The 12,192-nt window shown below is 33.1% G+C and overlaps 1 protein-coding gene and 1 pseudogene across 1 annotated transcript; both read right to left on the reverse strand.

Annotated features, from left to right (window-relative positions):
* Positions 1-3,978: 3,978 nt before the first annotated feature.
* Positions 3,979-8,496, reverse strand: LOC140960072 (uncharacterized). The gene is made up of 2 exons (XM_073418190.1): positions 8,185-8,496; positions 3,979-7,634 (listed from the first exon to the last, which is right to left on the reverse strand). The coding sequence occupies exons 1-2, from the start codon at positions 8,221-8,223 to the stop codon at positions 4,167-4,169; spliced, it is 3,507 nt and encodes a 1,168-aa protein (XP_073274291.1). The 5' UTR covers positions 8,224-8,496; the 3' UTR covers positions 3,979-4,166.
* A 1,008-nt stretch (positions 8,497-9,504) lies between these two features.
* Positions 9,505-12,192, reverse strand: part of LOC140958750 (protein NRT1/ PTR FAMILY 4.3-like) — a 4,204-nt pseudogene continuing 1,516 nt past the window's right edge.

The following is a 12,192-nucleotide window of genomic DNA, read 5'->3' on the forward strand; positions in this document are numbered from 1 at the left end:
GAAATAAATTAACCTACGGCTCTGATACCATTTTCGGAAAGCGCGGGGATCAATTAAAATAAAATATGGAATAAAGGGGTATTTCTGTCTTTTTTAAACTTTTANAGTCTGTAATGTAACAAGTGATCGACCTACATTGAGTTTTCTTAAATCTTCTCATCCCCTCGTTGAATAGCGACGGTTTGATGCGTAATATATAGATAATAAAATTAATAAAAATAAATCGTTTTTATAGTATTATTTAATATTGAAATAAATTGTGTGACAGCCGCATTGCAATTTAGAGATTTCACAATAATCTTGCATACATGCAAGATACAAGTCTAGCATGCATGTCGATCCAAGACATATAAGAAGAATGGTATATAATACCTAGTTTGTTTACACTGTATATATCAGTATTATTTAGAGCTTTTGACTTGGCAACATTCATGTTATTCAAATCTCTGTGAGTCAGGAAAGTCTTGTTCGATTAGCTACGGTTCTGGGGTCAGTTTCTGGACTTTTAAGCCAAGATAATGTCGAAGTTGGTGAAAGATCAAGTTACTTCTTTTTGGCTTTGAAATTTTAAGTCCTGCGTTGATTTTCTTGTTCCTTTTCAATTGTTATTATATATACCACGCTGCTTTGTTATACATTCAGGTTTTTATGGCGAGATCAAGTACTTACTAGGCCGCCTTACCTAGCTTGTTTGGTGGGTAAGTTTGATGGGATACTTGGGCTTGTTTTCCAATAAATTTCGGTTGGCAATGTCTCTGCCTGCATCTTCGAAATTGAGGTAGTTTTTCTAGTATATTCTTCAATACTTTTTATCGCGAAATGGCAGGTATAATATGTTGGATCAAGATCTCGTCCAGGAGAAGGTATTTTCATTTTGGCTTAATCGTGACACGCACGGATGCGGACTCTGGAGGTGAGATAGTATTTGGAGGAATCGACAGCAACCACTATAAAATAAAATCGATCTCTTGTCGTTTTACCAAAAATTATAACTAATAGTAATAGACAGTATAACTCAAATATTTTAAGCCGTACAACAGATCAAACGATACAGTTCATTCATTCTCTCGTATACAAACAATTATCGAGTTGAGGTAATCACAAGTTAAATTTAATTGTACGTACTCCCAGTAGGGTATTAATTAATGGAAAAATTGATTATTTTAATGAATGTGAAGACAGCAAGAGCACGGTCTCTCTCTTTTCCTTTTTTCTTTTTTTTTTTTTAAATAAAAAAGCGAAAATATTCGGAAAACCCGATTCTATTTCGTGAATCCATCTCAAAACGATACGTCATATAAAGGTTTCTTTTGACTCTTTTATTCTGCTTTTGATTATTATTATTTCTTATAATATAATTTAATAATTTCTTATCAAATCCTCATTTCTCGTACGTTTAGTCTCAAGTCTTTGTAGGGAGGAGGTAAATAACAGTGACCGAACGACCTCTTGAATGAAAAATTCATTTAGTCCAAAATAAATGAACTTCATGAGAATCGAATCTTGATCATTGACCTAAATTTATCGCCCTTGCGGGGCAGATTTATATATATTAGATGCATGGTAATTAGTGGAACTGAACTGTCTCCTCCATCAGATCAAACTCAACGGGCGGTGATAGGAAGGCGAGTCCACTTATACTTCTTTATTACTAATATTATTGTTATAAGATACCTTACTTTAATAATCAATATCGAAACATTCTCGCAAAGAGTGTAAATAAATGAACATCTTACTTTATTAAAAATATCTATTTATATTATTCGTCTACACTCATAAAAATAAAAAAAATGTTTTAATTAGACAATCATTTTAGAGGTCCATAAACCCAATTAATTAAGCTAGTGATAATATATACTTTAACTAAACAACTTAACTAGCATTTTGTATTATATCATCTCTTAATCATATCGTGTTAAATTGGCGGTCTATTAAGAGAGGAGATTAGTGTGACTTCTTGCACTTTTTTCAAACAATTTTTAGTGATAAGTCAGCATTTTTTAACATTACGTTACACTCTAATAAAAAACGACTAAAATGGAAAAAAAAAAATACAAAGTAGTAGACTAAGATCGTAAATTTACCGATAACAAAACAAAAAAATAGAAAACCTGCAAGTTATAGTTTTTCGAACTAACATAATAACTTATAAATTACGTTAATTAACAGATAAATCACGCTAGACAAAGAAAAGTAACGTGTCTTTATATATTTACAAAACTAGGTCCAAATCTCAAAAGGAAAGGAATCTTCACCAATCATTGAATTCTAGGGTTGGTAGCAGGGTTTTTAATATGCATATATAATGGGGAATAAAGGATTGCACCACATGCACAAAAACAATTTATGAAACGTACATCACCACACACATATAAATACACATCTAAGCATGCAACTTTAGAGGCTGTGGTCCACAATCCATGTTCTTTGCCTACCACAAATCACAAGCATCAATCAGAATAAAAACAACGGCCTCTGAATTAACTCTCAGTTGATCCCTCACCCTTGGATCATCCTCCATTTTCTGCTATAAATTCCAAACTACTTCACCATCAATATTGCAAACCCAAGAAATTAAAATAAACACAACATATATTGTTTGCCAGTCTTCTGCCACCAAAAAATCACACACACACACACATATATATGGCAGGAAGCAACAGGCAGAAGAAATCACCTGCTGCGTCTTCCCTATTCAGTTTCTTTAAAGCCAAAAACCAGAGGCCAAGAAATCTGATCCACGACTACGTGAAAGATGATAATTTGAAGGCATACAAAGTGTATCCAAGCGACGAGGACCGAGGGCGGTGGGTGGCCGAGCCCGGGATCGACAAGAAAGCTTCTGCTTACATCTCTTTGACTACTGATAAATGGAAAAACACCGGAGTTGCTAACTAGTTTAATTAACGTAACGGAGGCTCTTATTTCTTTGTTCGTTCGTTCGTTGATTAAAATAAATTCATCAGCAGCAAACTTGTACATTTGGTTCATGTATGTGTATCGATTGCAAGTTGTCTCTCTTGGCACCAAGTTTTTTTGTAGATTGTGAATTAATGTGGAAAAGATAATGAATAAAGTGGACATGATCCTTTCACGCTCCTGCCAATGTTCTTAATTTGCTTCCAAATGCATTCACACACACACACACATATACACCCACTTATCAGTTAAAATAGTATTTTTCATTTATAAAGCGCTTCAATTATTGACCGGAACGTGATCCAATGAAATTTAGCACCCACAATTCATTATACTTTAATATATCACACTTAATCTTACCTAATTAATTCATTATTAGACAATATTTTCCTCATTGTATAATAAAATTTTTATTTACCTTCAAAAGTTCAAATACATTATTTTTGTTTTTGTGTGTCAAGAACTAATATTTTATCATATATATATATAAATATTTATCTTAAAAATACTCTTCAAAATTTTCACAAAAATATATAAAATATTTGAATGAAAAAAAAATCTTGATCTACCAAAATGTTATTAACGTTTAGGATAAAATACAATATATCTTAAAATTTATGATTAATATCAAGTTTTTCGTTATTTTTTATGATATATATCATCTTGTAATTAACAACATAATTTTTATCAAAAGATCTTATTTTATCTCTATTTATATTATATAAAAAAAATATGTTAAATTTCATTTCTTTTTTTGTTGTTGGAGAATTAGTTACACATGTTCCTACTCGGCTGATCATTTTTTGCTTTCTAGATCAGTACAAATGCAAAGAGAAAAAAATTATATCAATAAACTTATGTGTAATGCAATCTTGCTTCAAGCTAGTGAATTAAATAAGGTGGCACGGTTTCTTCAAAATCTTTTCTTGCAGGATTTGTTCTTACATCAAATACCATTTGTAATTTACATGCCATGTATAAAACAGTATTGTTTACATATTTAACAGAACTGTATATAAAATAATTAATAAATTGTATACCCTCTTGCACAAATACACAAACCACAATCCCATGGAACAATATATCACAAAGAAAATCTTCCTAGTTTGCAAAATATTCACCACAACAGTAGTATAACAAGCAATCCGACAAAAGAATCACACCTTTGATAAAAACAAGTCAAGCAGAAAATTAATTGAAACCATATTATACTTCTGATACTTGCAGAATTCATCCTCTTTGAGAAGTTATTTACTAACCTCGTCCCCATTCATCTCAGAAACCGGTGTTTTCGAATTTGCTGATTTGCCGATGATGGCTTTCTTTGCCTTGACTAATGAATGTTTAACCATCTTCATGATGTTGTTTGATTGCTTTTGAGAAGTCTTCACCAAAACTTCTTCTTTACAAGAATCTTCTGCTGATTTTGTATCCTCTGATTCATTGGTAGCTTCTGTCTGAACGTCAGTTTTGGTTGTTTCATCATCTCGTTTCTCTTGCTCCAACTTCTCTTTGAGTGAGCGACTGATCTTTTCAATTTGTGTTGCAGGCTCACATTTCTCAGCTTCTTTTGTCGCTTCTTCATTTCCATTCCCCTCAACTTCCGCTTCATTTTTCGTTTTTCCATTTTCGGCCAACAGTTCAATGTCTCCGGAAGTGACTTCCTCTTTCACTAGTTTTTCAGTAGCTTCACTCTCAGTAGGCTTTGCTTCACATGGAATCATCTCTCGGGTAGTAACACTTTTATCTTCTTGGGCTTCAGTTTCTAATTCATTTTTTCCTGAGTCGACGACTTTTTCTTCAGGCTGGGGATCAATCTCCACAATGTTCTTTACAGATTCCTTCTGTTGATCATTTGGTGCATCAGCCTTTTCTGAGATTTCTTCCACTCGGGTTTCAAGTATATTCGGTTCCTCCGTATTTGATAACTTGGTTTCGTCCAACTTTTCTGCTAAAGCCTCCACCTTACCTTGTTCCATTGGCTCAGAAGCTGGAAGCTCTTTCACACTTTGTTCTGTAACTTCAGATTGTTTTACCAGTTTCTCCTTCGGTGTGGATTCGGAAATTTCTTCAGGTTTAAGCTCAGCTTCGAAAACGTTCGCTTCATTCTCCACAGGCTCAGCAGTTGGAGGCGGTTTGTCTCTTTGTTCTGTAACTTCAGATTGTTCTATCAGTTTCTCCTCCAGTGTGGATTCAGAAATTTTTTCAGGTTTAAGCTCAGCTTCTAAAACTTTCGATTCTTTCTCAAAAGGCTCAGCAGCCAGAGGTTCTTTCTCATGTTGTTCTGTTACTTCAGATTGTTCAACCAGTTTCTCCTCTGGTGTGGATTCGTAAATTTCTTCAGGTTTAAGCTCAGCTACTAAAACTTTCACTTCTTTATCTGACGGCTCAGCAGCTGGAGGCTCTTTCTCATGTTGTTCTGTAACTTCCGATTGTTCAGCCAGTTTCTCCTGTGTGGATTCAGTAATTTCTTCAGGTTTAAGCTCAACTTCTAAAACTTTTACTTCTTTTTCCGATGGCTCAGCAGCTGGAGGCTCTTTCTCACGTTGTTCTGTAACTTCAGATTGTTCGACCAGTTTCTCCTCCGGTGTGAATTCAGAAATTTCTTCAGGTTTAACCTCTTTTACTTCTTTCTCCAACGGCTCAGCAGCTGTAGGATCTTTCTCATGTCTTTCTGTAACTTCAGTTTGTTCAACCAGTTTCTCCTCTGGTGTCGATTCAGAAATTTCTTCAGGTTTAAGCTCAGCTTCTAAAATTTTTGCTTCTTTCTCCACAGGAGCTTCCACCTCTTTGGAAGGAAATTGTTCTACCTTTTCCTCAACTGATAATTTCTCTGCAACATCCACTATTTTTTTGGGCTCAACCGACTTTTCTTCAATCGTCTCAACAGGCTTGGTTTCATTGATTTCTTCAGGTATATTCTCATCTTCTGAAACTTTCACTGAATCCTCTGCAGTTACATCCACCTCTTTGGCAGGTGATTCCTCGATTCTTCCCACCTTTTCCTCAACCACGACTTTTACAGATTGCTCTGGAACATCGACTATTTTTGTGGGTTCGTTTAAATTTTCTTCGACCAATTCGAGTTTTGATTCGTCTTGTTTTTCAGCAGGCTCGGTTTCTGAAATTTCTTCATGTTTGAACTCAGCTTCTGGAACTTCATTTTCTTTCTCTGACATTACCTCCAACTCTTTGGTAGGCAATTCTACCCCTTTCTCAATCTTGTCCTTATCAATCTGAGGTGATGATTGTTCTTGCACATCAAATATTTTTATAGATTCATCTAGTTTTTCTTTAGCTGAGGCAACTTCCGATCCCTCCAATTGTTCAGCCGGCTCGGTCTCTGGAATTTCTTCCGGTTCTTTGTTATCACTTGCTTCCATCTCTTTAGCAGGCAATTCTTCTGCTTCTCCTAGCTTTTTGAGAAATGATGTCTGTACTGGAACATCAACTATTTTTTCCGGTTGGACTGACTTCTTTTCAACTGATTCAATGGGCTTCGTTTCTGAAATTTCCTCAGGTTTAGATTCAACTACTGAAACCTTGGGTTCTTTGTCTTCAGCTTCCTGAATTTTTTCCACCACATTAGAAGGTAGTTCCTCACCTTTCTCAATACTTTTATCCTCTTCCTCAACAGCATTGACTATTTCTTTCGGTTTGTCTGGCTTTTCCTCAGGTAACTCAACTTTTGATTCCTCTAGTTTTTCAGTTTCTTCAGGTTTAATCTCGGTTTCTGAAACATCTACTTCTTTCACCGCAGTTTCTTCCACTTCTTTAGCAGGTAATGTTTTCTCCACAATTTCCCCAATAGCCTTGACAGAAGATTGTTCAGCTGTTTTTGTTGGTTCGTCTACCTTTTCATCAACAGGCTTGACTTCAAATTCCTCCTGTTTTTCAGCAGGCTCAGCTTCTGAAACCGTCCCCTCTTTCTCTACATTCACTTCTACTTCTTTAACAGGCAATTCCTCCAAAACTTCAACCTTTTCCTCCACAGGATCCACGGAAGATCGTAGCGGCACTAGCACTGTTTCACCTGGTTCTTCTTGCTTTTCTTCAATCGATTCAACTGTGGATTGCTCTAGTTTTTCAACAGGCTCGGTTTCTGAAATTTCTTCAGGTTTACTCTCAGCGCCTCTCTCTTCTTTCTCTTCAATTGTTTCCACCTGCTCACCAGGATTTTTGTCTACATTTTCCACTTTTTCCTCAACGGCCTCAACTGAAGATTGCTCCCCAGCAATGATTATTTTTTCTAGTTCATCTTTCTTTTCTTCAGCCTTCTCAACTTTAGCAATCTCAGCCTCTGCCTCCTCCATTTCTTTATCTGGCATTACCTCAACATTACTAGCAGCTCTCTTAGCTGGTAATTGTTTCGAGACTTCAACTTCTTTTTCTGGTTCACCGAGTTTTTCCTCCACAGACGTCTCAACTTTCGGTTCTTTCTGTTTTTCAACAGTTTCGGTATCTAATTTATCTTCTATTTCGCCTTCAACCGAAGATTGCTCCCCAGCATTGATTATTTTTTCTAGTTCATCTTTCTTTTCTTCAGCCGTCTCAACTTTAGCATGTTCAGCCTCTGATTCTTCCATTTCTTTATCTGACAATACCTCGACATTACCTATGTATTCTCTAGCAGCTTTCTCAGCTGGTAATTGTTTCGAGACAACTTGAACATGTTCCATTATTTTCACCTCCGGTTCTAATTCCTTCTCAACTTCCTGCAGTAAAATAAATTATAGAAGATCCTGGCAATAAATACAAATATCATTTCTATATATCTAGTGCTATTCCTAAATTTTTACATAGACGTATGAAGTACTCCAATCTTATACATTTAATATACCTAAATTTATTCATTATTTTACTGGACTAATTCAACTTTACCAACTTTTTGCCATCAGAAAAATTGGCACAATTTTTCGTTTCTTGATGAGATTTCTTCCGTTGGAACTGGAAAACTTGACCTCAAAATTCAAGAATTGACAAATTCAGAAAACTGGACTTCTATCTTTAGTTTTTCACGTTTCCGTGCGGTGAAAAAAAAGGGGGGAAAAACAGTTTCAGTTATGCTATGAACTTCGTGAACATATATGATTAGAGCTCCATAACTTCAATTTTTTTTACTATATGCTTTGCTACTTGAATCATTCATCCCAAAGACCAAGTAGATACCGGATATATCCAAAAAAGTAAATCAAGGAAGTCGGACACATTCACTTCAGAATGAACAGCAGACTCAAGAAATCAACAAGCAACGGAAGAACATACCTCAGAAGAATGATTCGTAGCAGCAGTCTCACTAACCATGGTTGAGTTATTTGTGATTGACAAACAAGAAAAGAAAAGATCCCTCCAAATTTATGCTTACCAAAAATGAAAAAATCACACCCTTTCCTCAAGGAAAAAAAGGAAACAAATAGTGAAGAATGATATATTTCACATCAGTGATTATCTGTCAGCAGTGAGTGGAAGTCCTTGAACAAAAATCCAGAAATACCAAAATAACAACAATCTATCCAATAAACGAGAGCCCATTCATTTTTTCTTGAATAAAACATGAATAAAGTTGGAAATGTGGTGCTGTCAATGGGAAAGTGGCAACCTTTATTATGGGGCCATATGAGTTTAAATAGCCAAATATTATTTTGCCAACAGTTGTCGGCTTTTGTCGGATTATGCGAAATCCATAATTGACATGGAGATTTTTTGCAAAATTATATTGGATCTCGATAAATTATGACTCACTTTATTTTTGAATCTGGCAATCCAGCATCCTAGAAATCAACAACTTTTTCGGAAAAATTTTATTTTAAATGCAATAAAAATATAAATATATCTGAAATATTGGTTTGTAGTGTAGTTTCTATGTAACAACACTGGTATGTTTATTTTTAAAGATAAACATTTTATATACTGTTTCAAGTTGTTTTTCAATTCGATACTCTGCCTGAAAAAAACTAAACAAAACAATTTATTTTTTACATGTTAAAATTTTCTATGTACTTTTGTCTATTTTTTGTCATGTTATCGCATAATTTACAATTTCAGTCAACTAAATGCACTTTTTGATCAATTTTAGTAATTTTTCATCGAAATGATGATAAGACATGAGACACATTAACAATATCAGGTGTACCATGAGCAATTTTCAGTGTCACGTTATGTCACTAATTTCACAAATCTGACCATATGAACCAGATTAAAAGTCATGTTTGGAAGATGGAAAAAGGTATGGGCGCATAATGTGATAGAAAATAACGCAAATTCGTCACATATGACCAAAAAAATTTCTTTTCCTCCAAATTTTTGCTTGCAATCTTATTGTGGGCAAGTACAATCCTAAGACACAATTTGGCTTTGATAATGTTCTCATTTCAACATCATTTCGTGATCCATGCATGAGTTTCCAACAACTTCGTCAGTTTCCCTCATTGGTTACCTCCACCGGTTCAGGGGTGGCGCCACCACCTTTTTCGCTGGCCTTAGACACATCTTCCCCAGCAGCAGCGGCTTTGAGGAATGGTATGCTACTCATCGACTGTGGTGCCACTCCTCCCTCCGCTGTGGTGGCTTTGATAAGCTTATCATCTATTTTATACTTTTACCAATTTGACCAAAATGGCAATACAGATAGTTGAAAAAGTTGAGCACACTCAAGATTGACAAAAAACAGTAGAATAGATTCAAGAAGTTGTAATCCAAAAGCTTTCCATGGCAACCACCCTCGTCTACTCGGAGTAATTTTCTCTGTCTTCGAGTTGAAAACGCCCACAAAGATACTGCTCAAAAGAAAAAAAATACCAGAACACAGAAATCCACATAAAAGAAGTCGAGAGACCTTCATCCCTGCCGGGGTTCTTTATAGAAGATTCAAAAGCAATCCCACAATTGTAAACATGTCAGCAATCCCAAAGATTCCATGCTGGAAAGAGAGCCAAGAAAGACTTATGGATTTTGAAGGATTATTCAAAGAATAATTCTTTCTCTTAACTTCGACCAATATTGCTGCGGCCATTGACAGGGCGGATAGAACCATGCCAACCCCCGACTCGTTGAAGCTGAGTGATCCCATTATATGGATGCCCAGTGAATTTCAGCATGAAGGGCACGAAAACACGGTGGTAGATTGGGATGAGAACGATCATGAAAAGTAAGGGGATGGCTGGGATCGATGTGGCGGGGACTTTGAATTTTCCGAGATAAGGGTTCATGATGTAGCCTTGTTCTACAGAGAAGGTTTGAAGCTGTGACGTGCATGTGTTCATTATGATGGTGCTGGCTATGATTGGTCGCATTCTAGTTAGAACTTTTAACTTCTTCTGCTTGTGTCACTGTGCAAACTTTCCATGGTAGAGGGTCTGTTTTTTTCCCGAAGAATTGCAGCTTTGTCCAGCCACCCAGTTCAGACAATCTACCATATTTACATATAAATATACCACTTCAATAGTGAATTTCCTTATATATCCTTGTCCATTTAAGTTGGTCAATTAAATTATTAAGTTATCTTAAGGGTTTTTTTTGTAATTCACCGTCCATCTTAAATGAATTTGGACATTATTATACATTTATCTTTCTTTCCTAATTTTATGCCAAAAAAATTATTTATTTACTTTTCTTTATTCATTTAAGTTATCAAATTAAATTAACGTCTTTTTAAGGGTTTTTTTGTGATTCATTGTCATTTTAGATAGATTTGGACATTAATACACGTTCTTCTTTCTTTTCTAAATTTTAAGTAAATAAAAGTATTTATTTACATTTCTTAATCAATTTTTGTGATTCATTGTCCATCTTAGATATATTTCTTAGTCAATTTTTTTGGTTCATTGTCCATCTTACATATATTTGGACATTAATACATATTTTTTTATTCCTAAATTTTATGTAAAAAAAATTATTTATTTACATTTCTTAGTCAATTTTTTCACAAGTTGATTTGTAAATATGAACTAATAAAATCATATATTTCTAATATACCACTTCAATTGTTAATTTTCTTACATATAAATATACCACTTCAATTGTGAATTTTCTTATATGTCCTTGTTCATTTAAGTTGGCCAATTAAATTATTAAGTTATATTAAAGTTTTTTTTTTGTAATTCATTGTCCATCTTAAATGAATTTGGACATTATTACACAATCCTCTTTATTTCTTAAATTTATGCCAAAAAATTTATTTTTTTACATTTCCTTGTTCATTTAAGTTAGCAAATTAAATTAATATGTCTTTTTAAGGGTTTTTTTTGTGATTCATTGTCCATCTTAGATAGATTTGGACATTAATTCACATTCTTCTTTATTTTCTAAATTTTATGTATAAAATTATTTATTTACATTTCTTAGTCAATTTTTGTAATTTATTGTCCATCTTAAATATATTTGGACATTAATACACATTCTTCTTCTTTTTTTCTCTAAATTTTAAACTAAATTTATGATATAATCTTTAAAAAAAATTTAATCAATGTAATCCTTATAATAAATATGAATTATATTGATAGTTTATTATCATTTGTTATATATTACAATTTTACATATAAAATTTTTTAACTGAGTATTACATATTATTTTATTTATATATGTTTTTTACTATATATATTTATTTGGGTGATATTATGTTAAAATTTTATTTCTATTAAATTATTAATCACCAATATTAATTTATAAATGATTGATTCTGATATAAAATTAATTATATATAATATGTATTCTAAAAAAACGTAGAAATTAAATAAAATCCGCAATGTATTAAAAGTTAACAAAAACAAAAGTGATATTTACCTTAGTAACAAGTTTAATGTTTTTATTTTAACATTATTATGATAATTTAGTAAATTAAGAGAATTTTATTTGACGTTTGTCTATGTGTACTCTATTTAAGTAAATTTTAGTTTCTAAATTTTATGTAAAAAAAAGTATTTATTTATATTTCTTAATCAATTTTTGTGATTCATTGTCCATCTTAGATATATTTTTTAGTCAATTTTTTTGATTCATTGTCCATCTTAGATATATTTGGACATTAATACACATTTTTTTTATTCTTAAATTTTATGTAAAAAAAAAATTATTTATTTACATTTCTTAGTCAATTTTTTCACAAGTTGATTTGTAAATATGAACTAATAAAATCATATATTTCTAATATACCACTTCAATTGTTAATTTTCTTACATATAAATATACCACTTCAATTGTGAATTTTCTTATATGTCCTTGTACATTTAAGTTGGCCAATTAAATTATTAGGTTATATTAAAGTTTTTTTTTTTT

The sequence above is a fragment of the Primulina huaijiensis genome, chromosome 15 (assembly GCF_012295235.1).
Source record: "Primulina huaijiensis isolate GDHJ02 chromosome 15, ASM1229523v2, whole genome shotgun sequence".
NCBI lineage: Eukaryota > Viridiplantae > Streptophyta > Magnoliopsida > Lamiales > Gesneriaceae > Primulina > Primulina huaijiensis.